General features: G+C 44.9%; 1 protein-coding gene and 1 long non-coding RNA gene across 2 annotated transcripts in view; one reads left to right on the forward strand and one right to left on the reverse strand.

Annotated features, from left to right (window-relative positions):
* LOC308460624 overlaps window positions 1–25,364 on the reverse strand; it is a 32,966-nt gene that overhangs the window by 4,539 nt on the left and 3,063 nt on the right. The gene's annotated exons all lie outside the window — the stretch shown is intronic.
* The window catches only part of ITGB3 (integrin subunit beta 3), a 55,626-nt gene continuing 38,832 nt past the window's right edge, over window positions 8,571–25,364 (forward strand). The window contains exon 1 of the mRNA XM_080976632.1: window positions 8,571–8,961. Coding sequence (XP_080832758.1) covers window positions 8,586–8,961 — 376 coding nt within the window. The 5' untranslated portion in view covers window positions 8,571–8,585. The remainder of the gene's footprint in view (window positions 8,962–25,364) is intronic.

Consider the following 25,364-nt stretch of genomic DNA (forward strand, 5'->3'; position numbering starts at 1 on the left):
ATCCAAGGGAAACAACATGAAAGACTTAAACATCTTCACTTTCTTCTTCATCTTCTTCTTGCACACGGACTGTTCATGCAAAACATACGACATTTCCACATGCAGCGTTAGGCAGAAATTCAACTTTGCACAGAACTTGCCAAAAGGATTTTCGTTCTCTGCTTCAGTTGGTTTGGTTTTTTTGACAGGCAGAGGACTTTATCATTTGTAACACACACATGAGGAATCTCCCTTTCCTCTCCCCAGTTCTGATCCTCTGTCTAGCAGCACGCTACCACAGGACTTCCATCCTCCGAAATAGAATTCCACACACACACGCCCCAAGCAGAACTCTGCTCCTGTCTGCCCACCCACAGAGAAGTGATCCAGGCGACGGTCTTAGTACAGCCCCATGATTGCGATGCCAACGTCTTTGGACGGCCGGCGGTCTTTGACCAAAAAGTTGATCATGCTCTCTGATTTGATGAGCAGGTTGCAACCCAAAAAGAAGACCCCAAAGACCACAGTCAAGGAGAGGACGCAAAGGACCGCGATCTGGACCACTCGGGTGATGAAGAGGTTCCTCTCATCTGGGAGCAGGACCGACGCACCTCCATCGCTGGCCACCACTGTCCCCGTCCCATTGCAGCAGCCAATCAAAGTGCTCAGGTCTTGGGACCGGTTAGAATACACCCCTTCTTCCACTAGCGTCTGATTAAATAAAGTCCCGTTCATTGTATATCCACCAGAATTTCCAGAAAATAAGAAAAATGAATGCAGACTTGAGCTTCCCTTATGGATGACCCCACAGTTATGAAGACTTCTCAGCAAGACTTCTCTGTCTGTCTCCTTGATTCCTTCTTTTAAAAATCAAGATAGTGTCAGCCAGCAGAAGGGAGTGGAGAGAAAGAAAAGGAATTCCAGTACGAGCAAATCGCTCCTCGGCAACAGCTTCACCAGATCTTTAAGGAGAAGCAAGGTAATTCCAGAAGCTAAGTTTCCAGGGGGAAATGTGCAGGCAGGCTGGCTGGCTGGCTGGCTGAGAACTCAGGAAATGCACATTGCATTGTAAAGTCTCCAAGCAGCATGATAGAAAATAAGTCATATTAAAACTCCACCCCAACTGATCCTAAGCACCACCTTCATCTCTCCTACCATTTCAGGGAGAGAGCAGCTTGCTCATATTCCTCCCCACGACACAGAGAACCTATGCAGTTCAGTGGGACACAGGGATGGGCAAATTTCGGTCAATTTTGGATTCTCTCGGCTTTTTGTTTTTCCAAACTTAAGTTCAGTTCTTCATTCATTCAGTCATTGAATTTATATACTGCCCTATACCCAGAGGTCTCAGGGCGGTTCACAACAAAAATCACAATATATAACATCAAAAATAAAAATAATCCAATAACCATTCTCCACCTTTCTGCACCCATTTGAAATTTTGTTGGGGGGGGACCCAAACTCATGGAAATGCACCATCATTTTAGTGTCTATTTCCCCTAATTTTCCCATGTTTATATACAATTTCCCTAACACAGGCATTTCATGGCAAGCAAGTTTCCTTAATATGATGCAGTTTTGCATGTTATTTTTTACAAATAAATGCATTTTTAGGAACACTTTCACATAACGTGCATATTTTGTGTGTGCCGTGTTTTGACTAGAGAACTGCGGAACAAAAATCCGGACAGCTGTGAATTCTGAAGGGTAGCTCTGTTTTGCTTCACATATTTTTTTGGGAGAAGTGAATAAGGTTGGTTCGCACTTAAATATAAATGGCTCCCCTATCCCTAAGTGGGACTTTGCTGATGTTTTAAGAAGAGGCGCTACCCAAATATATAGGAAGGTCTATCCTGAAGGCTGGGGCCTGTTGGAAGACTATCCCAGACCAAAGCTGCCCACCTTATATTCCTGGAGTGTGTAAATGCAGCCATTTTGTCTCTGATCCCAGGGGCCATCCAAGACATTCTGCTGCCCGAGGCAAAATTCAAAATGGCGCTTCCTCCCTTTTCCACATGCAGAAGCCAACCAGGCTGGCAGCTGAATCTTAGTCAACGCCTGCAATGAGACAGTCCTCTCCACTGCAACTGAGGGCAGAAGCCTAGCTTGGGTGTGTGCATGAGGACTGGCTAAGTGTCTCTCTCATTGATGCTCTCTGTCCTCCCCAACATCTGGGGCAGCTGGCACACGCTGCCAGTTGGTAGGGCCGGTCCTGAATGAACTAGGTATTTTCCTGTCCATGCGTGCATGGATGCTATGAGGGCTCTTGAATCCAAAGATCTTCCTAAATGAGTTCTGGTGGTCCCTTGGTTCTCAAACTTATTCCGTTCTGGAAGTCCCTTCCAAAACCAAAGCATTCCAAAACCGAGACGCGCTTTCCCATAGAAAGTAATGCAAAATGGATTAATCCGTTCCAGACTTTTAAAAACCAACCCCTTAAACACCAATTTAACATGAATTTTACTATCTAACGAGACCATTGATCCATAAAATGAAAGCAATAAACAATGTACTGCAGTCACACAATCAGTCAATCAATCTGTAGCTGAACTGGGTTCCACACAGTCACAGAAATAGAAAAAAGAGCTGCAAAAACAAAAAACCACAAAATAAACAGCAAAAACAGACAGCATAACACTCAAATCGGCAGCGTAACATTCAAAATGGAGCACATTTAGCTTCTGAAAAAAGTTCACAAACTGGAACACTTACTTCTGGGTTTGCAGTGTTTGGGTTCCAAGTTGTTTGAGTACCAAGGCATTTGAGAACTAAGGTACCACTGTATTTGTTACACACGTCCAGCCATTCCTTCATTGTTGCAAACCTCCTTTCCCCAGCCTGTGCTTCTGTTCTGAGGAGATCCAAATGTGTTGTCTACAGCCACTTCCATTGCCTGCGATCATATCCATCCTTGGTTTTCACAGGAGCAGCCTATGGTTTTCTGTGTAAGTGCGCTTGCTTGTTTTTGAATTTCGCCCCATTCTGTTCACACTGTGAAACTTTCAATATTGCCAATCTTGTCTGCATTTCAGTTAAAATCTTTGGATATTTTAAAAATGCTTGCATGATGTTGAATTCGATGTCACGCTGCAACATGGGTTTTGCAGTCTCGTGGCTTCTTATAAACGACGATTCTCACGCACATGTGTTTTGCTTACAGAATAAGAGAGTTTGGTGCAAAAGTTTAAAACAACACAAGAATGCAGACGGCTTGTGTGGGGAAGATTGAAATAAGAGAATTTGATTATTGGAAGAATGTTTAGCTCATAAACAGATATGCCAAACTTGTGGTTTCTGAGTAGAGTAACCAGTAAAATATTCAGATTCGGGTTATGACGCAATGGAAACCACCATGTTCAGCTGAAATTTGCCCAGTTTTAGTGGAATGGCGAGATAGATTTCTTTTTTCACACCTACCCCAAAAATCCTGGGAACTCTAGTTTACCCCTCACAGAGCTACACTTCCCAGCATCCTTAACAAAACTGGAGTTCCCAGAATTATTTGGGGGGATGTGAGTTTGATATGTACTTTAAACTTTTGCTGCATAAACGGGTTTGTATCCCATGGTGTGAAGAATGCATTTATGGACACAAGAGGGCAGTAAAGGAACAGTATGGAAATATCATGGCAAAGCTCTGGGAGGCCATTAAATAATGCACACACCTCAGTTTGACATTTTGGGTGCCTGGTTTGTTATTTTAAAAGATGCTACTTACTGGAATGCAAGCAGCAGATGTTTTTACCCCCCTCCCTCTAGAAACAAATAAGTTAAAATTTCTGGCACGTCTTGTTGGTAGTACATTCATATACAGTGGTACGTTGGTTCTCAAACTTAATCAGCTCCGGAAGTCCGTTCGACTTCCGAAATGTTCAAAAACCAAAGTGCGGCTTCTGATTGGCACAGGAGCCGTGGAAGCAATAGCCGACAGCCACATCGGATGTCTGGCTTCCGAAAAATGTTGAAAACCAGAACACTTACTTCCGGGCTTTTGGTGTTTGGGAGCCAAAATGTTCAAGAACCAAGGCGTTTGAGAACCAAGGTTCCACTGAACCTATTTGGGCTGAATTACATACACTTATTATAGGTCCGCATAGTAAAAGCTATGGTTTTCCCAGTAGTGATGTATGGAAGTGAGAGCTGGACCATAAAGAAAGCTGATCGCCGAAGAATTGATGCTTTTGAATTATGGTGCTGGAGGAGACTCTTGAGAGTCCCATGGACTGCAAGAAGATCAAACCTCTCCATTCTGAAGGAAATCAGCCCTGAGTGCTCACTGGAAGGACAGATCCTGAAGCTGAGGCTCCAATACTTTGGCCACCTCATGAGAAGAGAAGACTCCCTGGAAAAGACCCTGATGTTGGGAAAGATAGAGGGCACAAGGAGAAGGGGATGACAGAGGACGAGATGGTTGGACAGTGTTCTCGAAGCTACCAGTGTGAGTTTGACCAAACTGCGGGAGGCAGTGGAAGACAGGAGTGCCTGGCGTGCTCTGGTCCATGGGGTCACGAAGAGTCGGACACGGCTAAACGACTAAACAACAACAATTATGTATTCCCATATCAGTTAGGGCTTTGCCGAGGAAAACCATGCAACGGAACTTGCTTTCAAACTGAGGAGCGTTCAGGACACATCCCACAGTACTGAGTGGCATATTTATCTTTCTCAACATTGCCTGTGCAAACTTTCCCTGCTACCTTACCCCCTGCCTTGGACGGTTCAATTAAATCGGCGATTAACCCAAAACCAGCGTTCTGAAGGGGTGCTGAACGTGATGGCGAGTGCAGAATCCTGCTTCCCGAGGATCCCGATATCCATTTTTAACAGCAAGCTTCTAATCCTTATGTATCTGTGAAGATACAATTGGATGGGAAGGCATGGGGAGTTCCTGCCAGCACCTCATAAAGTAACCAAACAAACCCCTGTGTTGCAAAGAGAACGTCAGCAATGTCTAGGCAACACGATGACCATGTACATACGCAATAGACAATCTTTTATAGAATTCCTTCAAACCATAACAAGTCCAAAATGAAATATTTAGTCTCAAAGTCTCTGAAAATCTTTAAATGAAGCAAGGTACCAGACTTTGTAAAAGGGACACGGGTGGCGCTGTGGGTTAAACCACAGAGCCTAGGACTTGCCGATCAGAAGGTTGGTGGTTCAAATCCCCACGACGGGGTGAGCTCCCGTTCCTCGGTCCCTGCTCCTGCCAACCTAGCAGTTTGAAAGCACGTCAAAGTGCAAGTAGATAGATAGGTACTGCTCCGGGGGGAAGGTAAACGGTGTTTCCGTGCGCTGCTCTGGTTCGCCAGAAGCGGCTTAGTCATGCTGGCCACATGACCCGGAAGCTGTACGCCGGCTCCCTCGGCCAATAAAGCGAGATGAGCGCCGCAACCCCAGAGTCGGTCACGACTGAACCTAACAGTCAGGGGTCCCTTTACCTTTACCTTACCAGACTTTGTACGATGAAAGACAAGCTGTGAAGCTTTGCGTATTCAGCAAATATGATATCCAACACTGAAAAGTGATTCCGGATACTGACTACTGCTTCGTAGAATTCTTCGTCAGTGTGGTGGGAGGATATAGAATTGCTTCATAAACCCATCTTATTTCAAATGATTGTATGTAAATGAAAATATCAAATGCTGTGGAACAGTGCTCATGTAATAATGTAATCACTGCCCAGCAGTTCCACAACATTTGTGTTTGTGTGGGCCTGCCTCCCCTTGCTGGTTTAAGTCTTCCCAATTAGAGCATGTTTCATTTGTCCCACAAAACTCCATGGGACTCGTGGCAGAGCCCCCTCCTTCACCTGCACCCTGGCTTCCAATCCGTGGCCCCAGTGGCATAGAATCTTAGTTGGAAGGGACCCAAGGATCGATCTAGTCCAGCCCCCTGCAATGCAGGAATATGCAGCAGTCCTGTATGAGGACCGAACATGCAACCTTGCTGTTATTAGCACCGCCAACCAGCTGAGCCATCCCATGAGCCGAATGTGGTCGTCTTGGGCCAGGAGTTGGCTTCACCTGTTGAGCAGCAGCCTGAAGGAGCAGAAGGTGAAGTGACTCCACCTGCGGCTGATCAGCCTCCTTGCTTCTGATGAGAACCAGCTGGCTTCAGCTTTCTTAAGCAGGGTTTCCAGCCTCAGTCGGTTGCTGGAAACAATATTCCTCGTTCCTGGCCAGGCCTCGCTGCTTCTTGCTTCTCGTGACCTTGGATCCTTGGCTTGTCTGGCTGGATTGTCTGGCTACATGAACCGAGATATTCCTGACCTTAGGACTGGACTGGACCTTGTGTATTGACTCTGCCTCCAGGCAAAGAGAAGGGACGACCCAGGAAATGTTTCTATACATGTGAGTACCTTTTGATGATCCATGGAAGCTGCTGGGAGCTTTCACTGGTGTTGCCTCTAGCTGCGTGAAGGCTGCTTTGTGGAGTGCCCAGCTGGTACAAATGGGCATATTTTGGAGTGCTCCATGCATTCTCTTCATCCGATGCAATAGGCCTTTCCATACCCATGGGCCAAAACCAAACCATTTCCATATGCAGACACTGTCTGCCAGATTGAGATGACAGTCTATCATCTATCTATATATCTATTCCAATTTCATTAATCTCAAAAGCCCTAGGAGGTTTGCTACTTATTGCGCCCACTTTACAGATGGGAGGACCCCAGCTGTGATTTCAGAGGGATTTGCTGAAGGCCACCAAACTGGTATCTGAATCCCAAAGTCCTCCTCTCTGTTAACTGGCTTCGTTTTTGCTGTGCACACATCGTACATTTCAAGAACAGTCCTGGGAACTGTAGTTTAAGGGTGCTGGAGATTTTAGCTCTGAGAAAACTACCGTTCCTAGGATTCTATGCTTGTGATTTACATAGAAATTGCATGGGGAGTTTATTACAGTTCCTGTGCAGAAAGTAGAGCACCCTATCATTTAAACCAGAAAGTGGAGCAAACCAACATATAGGTTTGTGTGTGAGAGAGATCTTCCTTCCATCCTTCTTTTGTAGAATCACAGAAATGTAGACTTTGGAAGGGACCCTGAAAGTCATCCAGTCCCAGGGCCAAAATTAGGCTTTCTGTCACCTGGGGCAAAGACCTAGTTTGTCATACACACACCATGTGTTTGCGTACACACACAAAAAACCCATATTTGTTTATAAAGGACATAAAAAGGAGCTTGAAAGTGGCCGGAGAAGAGCTGTATCTCCAGTAGTAAAACTGTCTGTGTGTACAGTGCCGGATTTACATGTAAGCTAAACAACCTATAGCTTAGGGCCCCACTCTCTTGGGGCCCCCCCAAAAAATTAAAGGAAAAAACCACTAGATGTACATTTCCAAAATAAAAGATAAAAAACAAATAAAATAAAACCTACATAGAGCAAGTGTTTAGTGTTGTCGGCTCCTATGATGTAAGTAATGGGCCCCGCCTGCTAGCCTGCTCCCTGAAATATCACTGGTTTACAGTGGTACCTTGGCTCTCAAACTTAATCCGTTCCAGAAGTCTGTTCCAAAACCAAAGTGTTGCAAAACTAAGGCGCGCTTTCCCATAGAAAGTTATTGCCAAATGCCAATATTAAGTTTGTTATGAATAAAAGAATCATTTTAAGTTAGAGCTTAATAATTATTTCACTATTGATATAAGTCTTCTTAATTGTATTTCACGATTAACATACTTTATGTATTTTATCAAAGTAATTGTTGAACTGAAATACAATTTTTTGTTATGTGCCAATGGCTTTAGATACCTATTAGGTCCATAAATGACCATATAGCATCTGTTCAACACAAAAAAGCAGCGACAATTTGTTGTTGACAAAGGACAGCTGGACATATAAACTGGGCCCCATTACCTGCAGTAGCTTAGGGCCTCATCAAACCTAAATCTGGCCCTGAATGGGAGTGCACCAGTTTCTCCTTTGTGCCAGCTGTTTTGGCAGAGTATTGGTGCTAGAGAAATTGCTGGGTGCGTGCTCAGATGCATATTTATTTTATTTATATCCTGCCCTATACCCGGGGGGGGGGGGGCGGTCTCAGGGCAGTTCACAGAATAAGCATACATGTGGGGAAACTCAGAAAGTTCGTTGTAGTCAAGTCCTATTCATAGCAGACTCATTGAAATGAACGAAACTTTGTCAGTCATAGATAGGTAGCCGTGTTGGTCTGCCATAGTCAAAATAAAAAAATCCTTCCAGTAGCACCTTTAAGACCAACTAAGTTAGTTCTTAAGAACTAACTTAACTTCTAACTTCTCTAAGAACTAACTTAGTTGGTCTTAAAGGTGCTACTGGAAGGATTTTTTTATTTTGTCAGTCATGTTCATTAACACCAACTGATCTACTGTAAGCACGATTAGCATGGGCTGGCTCCATCTAGCTATGGATATTGCAGGGGTGGGCAGGGTCCAGGATAATCATAGAAAAACTTTGTATGTAATGGGGGAATTTATGCGCACAGCCCAAAAGGGTAGAGAAGAAAGATTATTTCTTTTTCTGTGTTGACTTTCCTATTGTAAGCTGATGGGGCCGATCCTGGGTGTGTATATAAAACAACGCCCAGGGGAAGGTGATCCTTGGGCGACCGGGGCGAGAGCGAAGAGGGGCGGATGGAGAGCCAGTCCCCGAGGGGGCGGGCAAGGCGCGCTCCCTCCGCGGCGCTGGGAAGGCCCTTCTTCCTGGGAGGGGAGGAGAAGGAGGGAGCTGCGAGCCAAGGCGGGGGCGATCCCACCCACCCGCTCGCCCCACTGACTCCCGTTGGACAACTGCTTCCTCTCGCCTGCTGGTGGGATCCTGCTGCCCCGGCGCGCCATAACGCACCATCGGCGGCGAAGGAAGCCTCGGGAGAGCCGCTCGCTTTTCCTCCGCAGCAGCAGCAGCCAAAACTTCTCTCCAGCTCGGAAACCTCCCGCTCCGCCGACATGGGCAAAGCGGGCGCCGCTTTCCATGTCTTCGGGCTGATCCTGTTCGCCTCCGCGGTTTGGGGTAAGCGAGTTAGTTGTTGTTTAGTTGTGCCCGACTCTTCGTGACCCCATGGACCAGAGCACGCCAGGCACTCCTGTCTTCCACTGCCTCCCGCAGTTTGGTCAAACTCATGCTGGTAGCTTTGAGAACACTATCCAACCATCTCGTCTTCTGTCGTCCCCTTCTCCTTGTGCCCTCCATCTTTCCCAACATCAGGGTCTTTTCCAGGGAGTCTTCTCTTCTCATGAGGTGGCCAAAGTATTGGAGCCTCAGCTTCAGGATCTGTCCTTCCAGTGAGCACTCAGGGCTGATTTCCTTCAGAAGGGAGAGGTTTGATCTTCTTGCAGTCCATGGGACTCTCCAGAGTCTCCTCCAGCGCCAGAATTCAAAAGCATCAATTCTTCGGCGATCAGCCTTCTTTATGGTCCAGCTCTCACTTCCGTACATCACTACTGGGAAAACCATAGCTTTAACTATACGTTGTTGGCAAGGTGATGTCTCTGCTTTTTAAGATGCTGTCTAGGTTTGTCATTGCTTTTCTCCCAAGAAGCAGGCGTCTTTTAATTTCGTGACTGCTGTCACCATCGGCAGTGATCATGGAGCCCAAGAAAGTAAAATCTCTCACTGCCTCCATTTCTTCCCCTTCTATTTGCCAGGAGGTGATGGGACCAGTGGCCATGATCTTTGTTTTTTTGATGTTGAGCTTCAGACCATATTTTGCGCTCTCCTCTTTCACCCTCATTAAAAGGTTCTTTAATGAGTTAGCTAGCGGCGCGCAAAAAAAGGTGCCTCTCTCCTGTGAGCTTTTCCACTGGCGAGCATCTCCCGTCTCTTTTCACGCATCTCCTTCCCTAGCAAGATTCCCAGTTTTAGACTCCTTTGCAAGCCAAGAAGGGAAACTTGGAAGGCGACTTTCCTTCAGGGAAACTTTGTGTGTGATCTTTTCAATTCTTTTCTTTGAATCACTGTTTGGAGCAAAGCAAGCCTTTGCAACTCCCTGTCCTTAGGGAAAGGGTCAAATCCGGATTTACGTGAGTGATTTGTTGGGAGTAGGTTCTCCTCCTAGAGGCGTGCTTCCTCACACCCCACCCCTCAGGGTCCAAGTTACTTTGGAGGCATAGGAATGCCAGCAAGGATTTAATTTAATCCGGATTACCACCCTTTTTGCAGAAATAAGGTTGCTTCTGTTTGTTGAGCTGTCATTCGGATTCGTTCGCAGGGAGGTTATACAAGGTCGGTGCCAAGCAGTTGTTAATCCCACACTTTTCCGTTGAGTTTCCCTGTCACTTTACTTACCGCGGAAAAGTTTGATATTTTAGAAATGCATGTTTCTTGCAGCTCGGACTCTGCTTTCTAAGCGCGGGGCAAGCGCAAGTGAGAACGAGCCCTATAATTGCACAACCTGGAACTTGCTGGCGTGCAATTAAATCCCACATGCAAAAGAGTAAGACTTTTCTTTAAAATGTTCTTTTCTGTTTTATTAAATTTGCTTAGTAACATAACATTATTATATATATTCTATAAAACAAAGAATACAGAACAAAATTCATTCATACTACAATGCCTAACTACATAACATTAATATATATGGTTTCTGAAAAAAAGGCTTACACAACAAAATCAATTCAAAATACCATTCGGTTTACTTTTCCCCCCCTCCCTCCCCACTCCAGCCCTCCCCGCCCCCAGTCAGATCTTCCTTCATATCTTTATCCATGTACACAGTCTGTTCATTCAAGCTTGTATGTTAGGGTTGGCTTCCCCTCTTTCTATCCAGTTCCTGTAAAATGCCCATTTATTTTTGATTCAGTAAGACTTGAATCAGTTTAAAAAAACTCTTGCCAATGGTGTTTGCCATATCTGATACCTTTTGCCATAACCCCTTTGAGGGTCCCCCCCTCCCATCAAGCAGTGTATACATTTTATGACATATTTATAAACTATCTTCCAAGAAGTTCAAGGTAGTGTACATGGTTCTCCTCCTCCCCGTTTCATCCTCACAACAACCTTGTGAGGTAGGTTCAGCTGAGAAATGGTGACTGGACCAAGGTCACCCTGTGTCTGAATGACCGTTTTGCAGTCTTAAGCTCCCGTCTGTTTCCTTTGGCGTTCTAAAGATTCATGCCGTCTGTGGAGCTATTAAGGCTGGTACTTGACTTGACTCTCCCCATCGTAACTTGCAAGGCTCAGCGTCCAGTCTACAGGCTCATCCAGGCAACTGCCATTGCATCCCATAATATCAGAGGAAGGATCCTCATACAGAACAGTGCCCGCTTCTTTTCTCAAAACAGTATAAAAGGTGACTCCAGGCAGGGGCGGCTTAATGGCGCTTCCAGACTGCCTCTGCTTTCGGTATTGCATACCAGCCAATTGAGGTTGCGCAATTACAGGTGATGAGTAGGAAAAGTTGCACAACAAACCTGCTTCCCCCCAAAGACAAGACTTTTTGTGATAAAGAAAGTCATGGGGCAATGCCCTAGAAAGCTTGATGCATCTTCCTGGCCAACAGGATGAATGCTCAGTAAAGAAGTTGTCGGGAAGTGACTAAATTTGCAAATGGGATGGCTAGAACAGGGGTCAGCAAACTTTTTCAGCAGGGGGCCGGTCCACTGTCCCTCAGATCTAGTCGGGGGCCGGACTATTTTTTGAAGGGAAAAAAAATGAACGAATTCCTATGCCCCACAAATAACCCAGAGATGCATTTTAAATAAAAGCACACATTCTACTCATGTAAAAACACACTGATTTCCGGACTGTCTGCGGGCCGGATTTAGAAGGTGATTGGGCTGGATCTGGCCCCCGGGGCCTTAGTTTGCCTACCCATGGGCTAGAATATCACCAGCTCTTTGAGACTTTCAAACAAGACAAAAAAAATGGATTTAACAACGAGCCCTCAAAATTAGAAAAGGAATTGTTAAATAATACCAAAATCATTTCCAGAATGTACCGACTCCTCCTTGACTGGGAAGTCAAGGAGGATGAGCTGAAGGCGGTAATGATTAAATGGGCACAAGACATCGGACGCACAATCATGATGAGTGAATGGGAGACCCTTTGGAAAACTAACATGAATTTTACGGCATGTTACACCATTAAAGAAAACATGATGAAAATGCAGTTTAGATGGTACCTTACACCATCAAAACTCTCCAAGATGTATAAAAATATTTCAGACAAATGCGGGCCGTGTGGAGAAACAAAAGGAGATATGTACCATTTGTGGTGGACGTGCCGAAAAATTAAAGAGTTCTGGAACCTTATTTATGATGAGATGAAAAAGATCTTTAAATTAACATTCTCAAAGAAGCTAGAAGCATTTCTGCTTGGAATTGTAGGCAGTGATATCCTGAAAAATAGAAGAGAAATCTTTTTATATGCGACAGCCGCTGCCCGGTTATTAATTGCATCAAACTGGAAAGGGGGGAAAGTACCAACAGTAAGGGAATGGCAGAATATGTTACTAGACTATGCAGAAATGGCTCAATTGACAAATAGATTAAGGGGAAATACAAAACAATCATTCGCGCAAAAATGGGATATGTTCAAGAAATACCTACAAAAATACAATAACGACATAACATCTATGGCAGTGTTTGAATGACCCTTGTGTAAATTAAACATTGATAAATAAGGGGAAATGGTACGATTTGTTATAAGAAAGTATTAGAAAATATATTGAGAGTAAGGTAATAAGTACATTCAGTGTTGTAAATGTAAAGTACATCGGGAAATGACATAGTTTAGTTTTTTGTATTCTACTTTGGTTTATTTTTGTTTAGTTAGAAAGTATAAGAAAAGAACACTTAACAGTACAAGTTTAAATCAATAACAGTATAATTCTTTAAGAGTGTTGTTATCAGTTTTACCTTTTCTTTGTATGTGTATTTAAGATTGTGTATGATATCCTTGGATGTCAAATAATAATAATAATAATAATAATAATAATAATAATAAAAAATTTGCAAATGGGTTGTTGAGATACAGCAAGCCTGCAGCATACAAGCATTTAACTTGTATGCGTTCAGCTTTCCATGCTTGGCAATTAAAAAAATTAAAAGAGCTGGGAGCTATAGCTCTTGTGAGGAGGTAAACTACAGTTCCCGGGTTTATTTGCTTTAAATGTTGGAGGTGTTTGTTCGGATGGTCCCATCCCCAAATTTGGTCTCTTCCCTGCTGAAACATGGACATGCTGTTCACACACCAATATTCCTTACACCCACTCACTGCCTCCACCCCTGCCAAATACTTTAATCTCATTCTATTCCTGTGGGTAATTTCTGGAGCTACATTTGTTTTATGGCTCTGTGAAACCTTGACCTTGGCACTGGTTTACCTCCAGAGATCTAGCCCCTCTCCTGAAATGCTGAGAGTATGCTGAGCTTCTCCTTTCCCTAATACAATATGGCCAGGTATTGATTTTAGGTTTGCAGAGAGATGGAGTCACCGCCTTTTTCCCATAGGACATTCGTAGTTCATTTCCCCACCCCTATTGTGTCCTGGGCAGAGTACGTGCGTGTTAAGCGGTTTGGCAAATTCTGATCATTCTTCCAAAGGAAGTCTTGAATCATTCCCTTTGACCTGAGCAAATAGTTAACAGAAGTGTTTTCTAGACGGGCAGGAAAGTGGATTAGGACAGTCTGTGGGTGGGAAACGAGCATGGGAACGGAATTGCATTTCGTAATGACTGTTATTTATTTATTTATTGAATTATTGAATTTATATACTGCCCTATACCTGGATGTCTCAGGGTGGTTCACAGAAAAGATCACAATATTTTAAATCAAAACAAGAACAATACCCCCCCCCCCGAAAAGAGCCACATTTTAAAAGGGTATAGGATGGCCATCAGGTCAACCAAAGGCCTGGTTAAAAAGGAACGTTTTTGCCTGGTGCCTAAAGTCCTATAATGAAGGTGCCAGGCGAACTTCCCTGGGGAGAGCATTCCACAGACAGGGAGCCACTGCAGAGAAGGCCCCGTTCTCGTGTTGCCACCCTCCAGACCTCTCAAGGAGGAGGAGGAGGGCCTCAGAAAATGATCTCAGGGTCTGGGTAGGTTCATATGGAAAGAAGCAGTCCTTGAGGTATTGCGGTCCTGAGCCGTTTAAGGCTTTGTAGTCAAAACCTGCACTTTGAATTGGTTCCGGAAACTAATTGGTAGCCAGTGCAGTAAGACCAGGAGCGGTGTAATATGCTCAAACCGACTTGCTCTGGTGAGCAACCTGGCCACTGAATTCTGCACTAGCTGAAGTTTCATTCTCCCCCCCCCCCCACCCCTTAGGATACCTTCCTTTATTTATTTATTTATTTATTTATTTATTTATTTATTTATTTATTTTTGGAAATTAAACAAAACATATTATCTTAAAACATATCATCCTTAATTCCACCCCCCCCATTTCCCCCCTCCCCCTCCTTCCCATAAAACAAGCCACACACACACCCCGCCCCCCGATTTCTCTCAGTTCCAATATCTGATTTCTCTGTAAATACTATTCTCTGCATGTTACAGAGTTGTATAAATCCTTAATTTGTCTAACTGGTTATTATCAATGAAAAGTTTGTGAGTGTTTATTCAAAACCTGCCAAGGAGACCAATTCACTTTGTTGCATCTTTAGATACTTTGCAAAATATTCCCATTCCTTTTTAAAGTCACAGTTATCCTTGTCAATTTGTGTCAATATTGCCAGTTCTGCATAGTCCATCAGTTTCTCTTGCCATAATTCTTTGGTCGGAATTTCCTCAGTCTTCCATCCTTGTGCTATTAAGACGCTCGCCGCTGTTGTCGCATACATGAAGATACTTTTCAACTTCTTTGGCAGGTCTTTCCCCACAATCCCTAACAAAAATGCTTCAGGTTTTTAAACAAATGTTAGATGGAACATTTTCTTCAATTCATTGTATATCATTTCCCAAAATTTCTTAATTTCATTGCAATCCCACCACATGTGGTAAAATGTCCCCTCCTTTTTCTTACACTTCCAACACAAATTTGAGCTAGTTTTATACATTTTTCCTAAGTGCACTGGTGTCATATACCATCTATACATCATCTTCATATACTGTGGTACCTCAGGTTACATACGCTTCAGGTCACATACGCTTCAGGTTACAGACTCTGCTAACTCAGAAATAGTACCTCGGGTTAAGAACTTTGCTTCAGGATGGGAACAGAAATTGTGCTCCGGCGGCAGCAGGAGGCCCCATTAGCTAAAGTGGTGCTTCAGGTTAAGAACAGCTTCAGGTTAAGAATGGACCTCCGGAACGATTTAAGTACTTAACCCGAGGTACCACTGTACTCTACATTTCTTTGGGGGCTCAAGCAGAGAAAGGTCTTTGCAGCAACCTTGATCCTTTTATCCAGAGACTCTGGGGAATGAACCTGAGAGCTTATGCAGCCAAATCTTGTGTTTGTAACTCTTAAGCTTCCAAATGGCGCACAGGGAAAGATTTAAGCCATCCTGCCACTTGCTTCCATCTAATGAAGTGAAGTAAAAGAACAGCTACGGAAACATCAACAGGCCACACGTCTTATGTCTTGTCCCTGTGTTTCTGTACAAACAGCTGCGTACAGAAACATACAGTGCCATGCACTGGAGATCACTTCAGCTAATAAGAACATTCCATTCCTTTTTATTGATGCCTGAGTGCAAGTGGGACCTACAACAATGTGTTGTAATACAGTATATCCTCGCTTCCTAGTAAGAGAGCGCGTGTTGAGAATATCAGCCAGCCAGCCATGCTCCTGTTCAGGATACCCTAAGCTGTAAGAAGCTCAAGCAGGCAAATTATCTATCTCCCTCCTGCCTCCTCCTCACTTTAGTATATTTGTAAGGTTCTCCTCAATTGACTCTCAACATTTCAGGACTTGTGAGAAGCCATCAAGCATGCTTTTGTGTTCTGTATTTGTGGGTGTTGGGGCCTTTTGAATTACCGTATATAAAAAAAGTATTGTGCCTCTGCCTGCCTTAGTGTTGAGTGCCTTCCTGACTCCCATTTTATTGGCACACACTACCTGAACTTGCTGTTTGTGGGACAGATTATCATATGATTCTTGAGGCCACATTAGCTGTGACAGACACATGTCTCTCTTCATGCGCCTTCCCTGCTCAAGTATCTAGCAACGAGTAGGATATATCAGAACTGGGGATGGAGGGAAGTGGCTGGAGGAAGTGACAGCAAAGTGTGTGGTGGTGGTGGTGGTGGTGATGGACTTGGAACTCATCTGTTGTAAGTAAAATCCTTCCCCTCTACTTTATCGGACCCTCAAAGTGTCCCTGTTTTCCAGGGACAGTCTGGGATTTACAGAAGCTGCCCAGGTTTCTGATTTGATCTCAGATTGTCCCACTTTTCCTTAGGGCACCTTTATTTTCATCGGAGAAATGTTGTAGGATACAGTCATTCCTCTTGTTTGCTTCAGGTTGAATCTTTTCAGGTTGCATCCCGCAGCGACCCAGAAGTAACGGAACAGGTTACTTCCGGGTTTCGCCGCTCGCGCATGCGCAGACGCGGCAAGTCGCTACCCGCTGACGTGCAGATGCGGGTTGTGTTCTGCTCATGATGCGAACGGGGCTCCGGAACGGATCCCGTTCGCATCCAGAGGTACCACTGTATATGGAGTTTTGTGACCACCCAGCCAAGGAGGTAACTATACAACCTTTGGAAGACATCTGAAGGCAGCCCTGTATAGGGAAGTTTTCCCCCCCATGTTTAATGTTTCATTATGTTTTTTATATATATGTTGGAAGCCTCCCAGAGTGGCTGGGGCAACCCAGTCAGATAGGCGGGGTATAAATAATATAATTATTACGGCATTGGCCCAAATATAAGCCGCACCTGAATATAAGCCACACCTTTAACATTCAAGGGGGGGGGGAGAGAAAAAAGACAATACCTGAATATAAACCGCTCCCTTAAAATTCCGCAGGCACTCAACCCGTTCCTTTTACCGTATGTCTGTTGCAGCAGCGATATCGTCAAAGCCAGTTTTTGTAAGGTCACGAATTTTAGCCGCACTTTAACGTTTCATGGTCGGAATTTGGGGAAAAAAGTGAGGCTTATATTCAGGCCAATACAGTATTAATATTATAGAACAGGACGTCCCTGTTTTCATCAGAGAAATGTTGGAGGGTGTGCTTTATGTGTCAGTGAGCTGGACGCTTGAATCAGGATGGGCCTTTCCACATCTATTTTGGACCTGTCACATGTTTATTTAGCTGGACCTCTTCCTCCGAATACTTATTGTTTCCTCCATGCATTTGTTCAGTCATTTGTTCATACGGCACAATCTCTTTGGATTTTCCCTTATCTTATTGTTCCGGTGCTGTGCTTTGTATTATGCACAACATGGGCAGAAAGGGCAGCAAAGGGAGAATGGGGCGTCATGGCAAACCAGATCCAAGATAAATTGCGCAGGGGAAATCCGCTCCACTTAGCAGGGGGGAGGAGTTGCGGTGGACAACGTGGCCACCAACTCCCCTCCAGGGGCGGGGGACTGGGAGCCAGTGTTGTGTAGTGGTTAAGAGCAGTGGACTCGTAATCTGGTGAACTGGGTTCGATTCCCCACTATTCCACATGCAGCTGCTGGGTGACCTTGGGCTATTCACACTTCTGTGAAGTCTCTCAGCCCCACTCACCTCACAGAGTGTTTGCTGTGAGGGAGGAAAGGTAAGGAGATTGTGAGTCACTTTGAGACTCCTTAGGGTACTGATAAAGCGGGATATCAAATTTAAAATCCAAATCCAGAGGCTCCCTGTCATGCCATCACCCAGCCAGCCAATCTGCTGGCTGAGAAGGTGTGACCAGGCCCCATTTAAACAAAGCTGTGAGCCAGAGAGCTTTCTCTCTTGGCTCGCTTCCTCAATCTCCCACCCGCCCTCCCTAATTTGCAGGCTTCGACATTGGCCTTGCTATGGGGTTGGTCGCCATTGAGGGGCCTGGTAGGAATTTTTCCACTTGGCAGATGGGCAAGGGCCATTTGGTTTTCACTTACCTCGTAGCAATTGTCACAACTTTGTAAGATTTGGCTGTTAGGCATTGGTTGATCTTATGATGGAGAAGGGGAGGTGTGGCCATCACCTGCCCCTCCAAGCTTAAGGGTATTCCTTTGAAGGAATCCGGGGGTGTGGATCTTGTCTGAAGTCCAGGACTGGGCTAGTCCACGACCCCTTCGGGAACCCTGGGAGAGCTCGAGTCGGTTTGCATTGACGGGGCTCCCCCATCTTTGGTTGACCCTTACCGAATTCCCTGCATGATGGGCGGGAGTCAGATATAGTCAACTCCAGTGCCTAAGCCAATACCACTCACATTCTGTAACCAATAAAGTTGTGGCCAAATTTTGCCCAATAACATTAACCTAATATCCGTGTCCTTGTGTCTCATTCATTGCCGAGGGCGTGGTTTCGGGGTCTCGACACGCAACCGTGTTGCAGGCATGATGCTTTCATATGGGCACTTCCGGGCTCTGTTTCTTGGGTGGGATTCAGTCACATGCCTGGAAATTCAGGTTGTGCAATTAGAGTTGATTTGGAAGTCTTGCATGATAACGCTCACCCCACCCAACTGGACTTTCTGCAATCAGGAAATGGTTGAGGTAATGCACTGGGAAGTCTGGAATAGCAGTTAGACAACATTGTCTAATTCATGCTGAATAAGCCGGTCATTTGCAAGTGACCTTAGTCTTTTTAGAGTTTGTTGCTTTGCAGATTATCTTGGACTATGAATTAGCCCAGTCTGTATGGATTCCCCACCCAGCACTGTTTTCTAGCCTTCTAATATCAGGGACAGGGAACAGTTGGCTCTGCATATGTTGCTGGACTACAACTCCCATGTGCCTCAGCAAACATGGCCAATGGTCAGGGATGCTGGAAACTGAAGTTCAGCTGAGGTTTGAATGGCCAAATGTTCCCCAGTGCTGTTCTGTGTGATTATTTGCAAGACTGTACTCTAAACATTAGGGACGCGGGGTGGCGCTGTGGGTTAAACCACAGAGCCTAGGGCTTGCCGATCAGAAGGTCGGCGGTTCGAATCCCCGCGACGGGGTGAGCTCCCATTGCTCGGTCCCTGCTCCTGCCAACCTAGCAGTTCGAAAGCACGTTAAAATGCAAGTAGATAAATAGGTACCGCTCCAGCGGGAAGGTAAACGGCGTTTCCGTGCGCTGCTCTGGTTCGCCAGAAGCGGCTTAGTCATGCTGGCCACATGACCCGGAAGCTGTACGCCGGCTCCCTCGACCAGTAAAGCGAGATGAGTTCCACAACCCCAGAGTCTGTTATGACTGGACCTAATGGCCAGGGGTCCCTTTACCTTTACCTTTACTCTAAACATTGGTGTTGCATGCAGGATCCACCTCTGCTTTCAGTTTACAAAACAAGTAAATTTCTAACCCTGAAGACGGCTAATATACTTGAATATATGACCGCTATCAGGCCACAGCTCAGAAGAGGTGTGTGTATGACTCAGAGGTTGTGTATGTGTGTGAGAGAGAGAAACAGAGGGAAGCTGGAATTGCACAGCGTTGACCCCTAAATTCTTCTCCTACTCAGGTTTACATCCAAACCACAGAAGAATTCCCCTCCTACTCCCTTTCTTTCCTTTCTATTCCATTTACCAGGATGGAATTGCACTGACAGCAAGATCAGGCTGCAATACATTGAAGCAAGGCAAGTTAAGAGCCTTGGAGGGGGAGAAACATTTCCCCAGCTTGAGGGGAGAGGCCTCCATGCTTTCCTTCTCCTTGCTTGCCATGTAATTCTTCCTCACTAGAGTTGTCACTGCTGCAACAATTTGATAAGGGAGGGGGACTGGGGATCAGCAGATTGGTAGGATACAAGGGAAAGCTCTGTCTAAATTTGGATTGAACTAGGAACAAACGGAACTGTTTTGTGTGACTGAATGCTCCTTGATGACATATGATAGTGGTGATGGTATTATTATTATTATTATTATTATTATTATTATTTGGGGAAAGTCTAGCTTTCTTTGTGGAGGGAGTTAATGTTCTGTACAAAGCATGTGAGCCCCTGTCAATAAAACACAGCTTTACTTACCTAACGTACCTCACAGGGTTGTTGAGAGGATAAAATGAAGTGGGGGAGTGTATGTTGTTGTTGTTTAGTCGTTTAGTCGTGTCTGACTCTTCGTGACCCCGTGGACCAGAGCACGCCAGGCACTTCTGTCCTCCACTGCCTCCCGCAGTTTGGACAGACTCATGCTGGTAGCTTCGAGAACACTGTCCAACCATCTCGTCCTCTGTCGTCCCCTTCTCCTTGTGCCCTCCATCTTTCCCAACATCAGGGTCTTTTCCAGGGAGTCTTCTCTTCTCATGAGGTGGCCAAAGTATTGGAGCCTCAACTTCACGATCTGTCCTTCCAGTGAGCACTCAGGGCTGATTTCCTTAAGAATATATAGGTTTGATCTTCTTGCAGTCCATGGGACTCTCAAGAGTCTCCTCCAGCACCATAATTCAAAAGCAGGGGGAGTGTATACCCACGTTGAATTCCTTTAAAGAAGAGTGGGTATCTGAATGTGATAAATATATTAAATTGATAGCCGAATCCTTATCGTACTATCGTGATAACAAGGAGTCTCCTAAAGAAGTTGATTACTTCTTTTTATTTTTTGTTTTTAAAATCTGTTTAGCATCAGCATGATACAAAACATAGAAAAGTATTCAGTCTCAGCCCTCAGAGGGCTTGCAGTCTATTTTGGATGGGCAGGACTGGAAGAGAGGATTGTTGGGGTTGGTTTTTGGGGGTTTTTTTTTTGCAAGCTCCTAACAGTGTTGTCAGAGTTGAGGGTTGTTGTGAGACGCCTGAGGAACATCAAGCAAGGCAGGGCAGGGAAGATTCCCCTTGTTGTGGAGGAGAGGTGGCTCAATGGAGGGAAGACAAAATCTAATTCCAGGACTTGGCATGGCCAAAGGTGCAAAGGGGGAGAACACTGAGCTTTTGGAAAGACAGAAAGCATGGAATAAGAAGGGTGGAGAATGTGCTTCACATCACTTGGTGCCAGTCACACCTCATGAGCCAGACATATGAATGATCAGCACATCACAGTCTGTTACTCAGAAACCTTGATTTGGTGATGGTTCTTCACGTGGGCTGCTCAATGGGTGTGGTATGATTCAGAAAACCATGATTCCTCTGGGTTTCCACTATCACCAGGTGACTGGAAATGTCCTTTCACAGTGGAAAAGGGGGCAAGAGGATCTATCTGGGTTTAGCCTAATCTCTGACCGCAGTAAGGACCTTAAATGCAATGGCTAGGGGAATATGAAGTTGCCCTTATTTGTCAAATATTTCCGTCATGCCGCTCCTCAAACTCTAGCAATAATAGCCACTTGCAGGCCCGGCCCAACCATGAGGCCAGGTGAGGAGACTGCCTCAGGCGGCAGGGTCCCCAAACAGATCCTGATATCCATCTTTCTCCCCCTCTCCCTTGTTCCTTGTGTCAGTCTTCATTCACTCCTCCTTCCCCGGTGGATATGGTGGGTGCCCCATTTTGGGGTTCGCCTCAGGCGCCGAAATGTCTCGGGCCGGCCCTGGCTGCTTGCATTCGAGATCTCCAGTCCCTGAGAACATACAGAACTCCCTGTTGTGGAAGCTGGATCTGTGGAGACCCCCAGCTTTCCTTTTCTTTCCCCGCAAGTTTCTAAACTTTGCGAAGGTTGGTGGTGCTATTGAAACTGCAGCTTAGCGTTTCATGGGCAGAACGACGCTTCTGTGACTCTTGTGTGTAGCCAGAGTAGCGTCAGCCTAGCTTCATTACAATAAATGGGCAAGGTTTCCAACCTTGACGTCCGTGGGATGTGAATTATGCCCACAAGTTTATAATCCTTGTGGTTTTGGAGAAAGAGAGAACTTGCGAAAGCCTCTTCAGTGCTATCTCTCTGTTCCCCGTCCCCACATTCCCTCTTTGTCTCCTGTTTTTGCTTCTGTATCTGTATGGCCCATATTACACCCACATTTTGTCATTTTAAACAACAACAACCAGCAGTTCTTTGTGTTTCCTGATAAGGCAAAAGAGAACTTATTCATACATTTGGATTTGTCAGCTCCTAAACTATGGACAAGGAGACGGGGAGGAAAAAAACTTAGCATAAACTGGTGAGAAATCTTTATGCAAGCCCACAGACGCAGTAAGAAAGAAACATAGCGGGGTGGCAGTCTTCCATAGGCAAGCCAATGTGGAGTTAATAATAACTCTGGGCTGTTAATCAACAGTTTCTGAGGAAGCTGCGTAATCTCCAGAGCTGGGAGTTGCAGAAGCCACAGCCTGTGAGTCAGCAGTCCAAGGTGGTTATTAGAGGAGGGGGTGTTTGTGCATGAACAAAGGAAGAAAAGCAATTATAGAGATAAACAGGGGGCTAGTGGAGACTCCGGAGTGCTGTCTGCCCCACCTCTCCCTTAAAAGAGGCCTGCTGTTGAAATCATTGTAGGTAACAGGGCCCACTCGCCTACGGTGAGTCTGGTGATTTGGGAGCCCTAGGTTCAAATCCAGTCCAATGGACTCGCAGTCCACCCCACAGCTGTACAATGGGAGCAGTGCCGGATTTACGTATGAGCTAAACAAGCTGTAGCTCAGGGCCCCACTCTCTTGGGGGCCCCCCAAAAATTTAAAGGGAAAAAACTGGATGTACATTTCCAAAATATAAGATAAAAAGCAAATAAAAAAAAACCCTACATACAGCAACAGTGTTTTGTGTTGTGTAGGCTCCTCTGATGTAAGTAATGGGTCCCATCTTGGGCTGCCCAGATGACAAGATGCCCCTCTCAGCCTCACTGAGTCCTGGGGAATGCAGCAGGATGAAAGAAAAACCTCTGACCTGTGCCTGGGAATCTCGGGACAAGTGTGGATGAGCCCTTGAGTGTCTATATTAAGGTTTCCCCCAGCTTCTGACAGCTGAGGCGTGTGGATGACATAAGCACACTCTCACATTTTGGAGTAGCACTTAATAACTGTACAACACAGGTTTCCTGCTACGTAAGGCATGGAGCAGTTCAGAATAGCTGTCGTCTTTCCAAGCGAAGGGCATCACTAAGATAAGGGGAGTTTGGCTATGTTAATACCCTGGTTTTCTTCTGTGCTGCTGTTCAGATATTGCTGATAATTCCCCGAGGAATGCATAGCTCCAGTTATGCTGGAATCCTCCTGTGAAAACCTTCAGCAAGCAGTATTTAGTGCATTCCCTGGAAGATAAAATCTCCTAGATATGTTTCTAGATTAGTCTTGTAAAATTTCAAGGAGCACAGGGAGGGGTGTAGTGACTGGGGGGGAGAGAAATGGTGAGACCTTAAAATTTTGCCTCAATTCAAAATCTGGACTTTAAAAATAAAATCAGAAATTAACACATGGGGACTGGAGTGTGAAAAGTGCGGTCCTTTGAGGACAGAGAAATGTTATATTTGGTACTCTTTTTGGCTGAAGTTCAAGATTTATTAGTGTTTGAACTCTTCCCCCCCACCCTGAGGTTGAAATTGAAAGTGGAAATTTGTTCAGGTATCACATTTTTGAATCCTGATTTTTGAAACCTGGTTTCAGATTAGCATATCCAGTTTAGGAATCTATCTGAAGGTTAAGTCTTCCCTCTCCATTAAAATATTCATGTTATTTGCTGTAGATATTAGAGAGAAGTTCATATTTTTGTCAGCTTCTTGTATTCAACTTCCTGTATTCATTTATTCGTCAGATTTCTAGATCACCCTTCAACCCTATGCGGCCTAGGACCCACATACCTACGGTACCGCCTTTCCTGGTATGCCCCACGGAGGACCTTAGGGTCCACAAATGACAACACTTTGGAGGTCGCAAGGTGGTTTGATTGGTCTCAACGAGGGCCAGGGCTTTTTCAGTACTGGCCCTGACTTGGTGGAACGCTCTGTCTCAAGAGACCAGGACTTGACATCTTTCTGCAGGGCCTGCAAGACAGAGCTGTTCCGCCTGGCCTTTGGTTTGGACTCAGTCTGACCCTTATGTTTCCCTCCCCTTATGGTTTTGATCTATGCGCTACTTCAAAAATGAGGCTTCATTTTAAATTGTATTTTAACCTGTATTTTAAATTGGGTCCCCCCCATTATGTTTTTATTGTAATTTTACTGGTGTTAGCCGCCCTGAGCCTGGCTCTGGCTGGGGAGGGTTGGGTATAAATAAATTTATTATTATTATTAACCGAAGTTTCCGCGTTGTGTGCGTTTGCAGTTTCTGATAAAATACCAACAACAGAAGTACAACTGGTATACAGTGGTGCCCCGCGAGACGAACGCCTCGCAAGATGAAAAACTCGCTAGACGAAAGGGTTTTCCGTTTTTTGAGCTGCTTCGCAAGACGATTTTCCCTACGGGCTTGCTTCGCAAGACGGAAACGTCTTGCAAGTTTGTTTCCTTTTTCTTAACACCGTTAATACAGTTGTGACTTGACTTCGGGGAGCAACTCATAGAACGCGGTGTGGTAGCCTTTTTTGAGGTTTTTGAAGACTTTGGTGATTTTTGAAGCTTTTCCAAAACTTCTTTTAAACTTTTAAAACTTTTTTGGGGGTTTTTGGATTTTGGGTTGGGGTGTTTGGAATTCAAGGACTTGGTGTTGGGGAGGGGTTTGCAAGAATCTGGAAGCTTGTTTTTTTTTTTCTGCATTTTTATGATTTTCTGTGACCATTGGGCCACTCTGCTGTTTTTTTAAAAAAATTCTGGATTTGAATTTCTGTGTGGTGGGTGGCTGGGGGAACAGTTGAGGAGGGGGTTCTTCAGCAAGAAGCAAAGAGTGGAAGATGAACCTTCTTCGAGTTGTCCCCCAGAGTCTTAGAAAATGTACTGTACACTTTGTTGATTTTTAAATGTTTTTCTGTCATGTTTAGAAACTTAATTTATTGTTCCTTCAATTTTTGAAATGCTCTTTACAGTATGTGTGACTTTAAAGAGCACTTAATAAACTCTTGTTGTACCAAATTTGGCTTTGTTTGGACTTTTTTTGACCATAGGAACGCATTAATTGGATTTCAATGCATTCCTATGGGATTTCGTGCTTCGCAAGACGAAAAATTCGCTAGACGAAAAAACTCGCGGAACGAATTAATTTCGTCTTGCGAGGCACCACTGTATAAGGAACCACCAATGCCATAACATGTGATGACACAGCAATAAATGGATCGTATTATGAGCCCACAAAGACCAGGCCAAAGAAAGAAGTCTTGAGTAGTACAGCTGGGCGATATCAGCTTTTCAACATTGCGATGTATCTAAACATCATGATATAGTGATACACTGCGATGTTGAAAAGGAAGGAGCATCAATTGGTCCTGGAAGATGTATCGATTCATTGCCCAGGCCTATTCAGTAGATGCTGAAAAAAGACATCAACAAGACAGGTCTACATATCTCCACTGGGAGGGAATTCCACAGTTGGGGAGCCATGACAAAGAAGGCCCTGCTATAA

This window comes from Podarcis pityusensis (genome assembly GCF_964106645.2).
Source record: "Podarcis pityusensis genome assembly, chromosome: 13".
Taxonomy (NCBI): Eukaryota; Metazoa; Chordata; class Lepidosauria; order Squamata; family Lacertidae; genus Podarcis; species Podarcis pityusensis.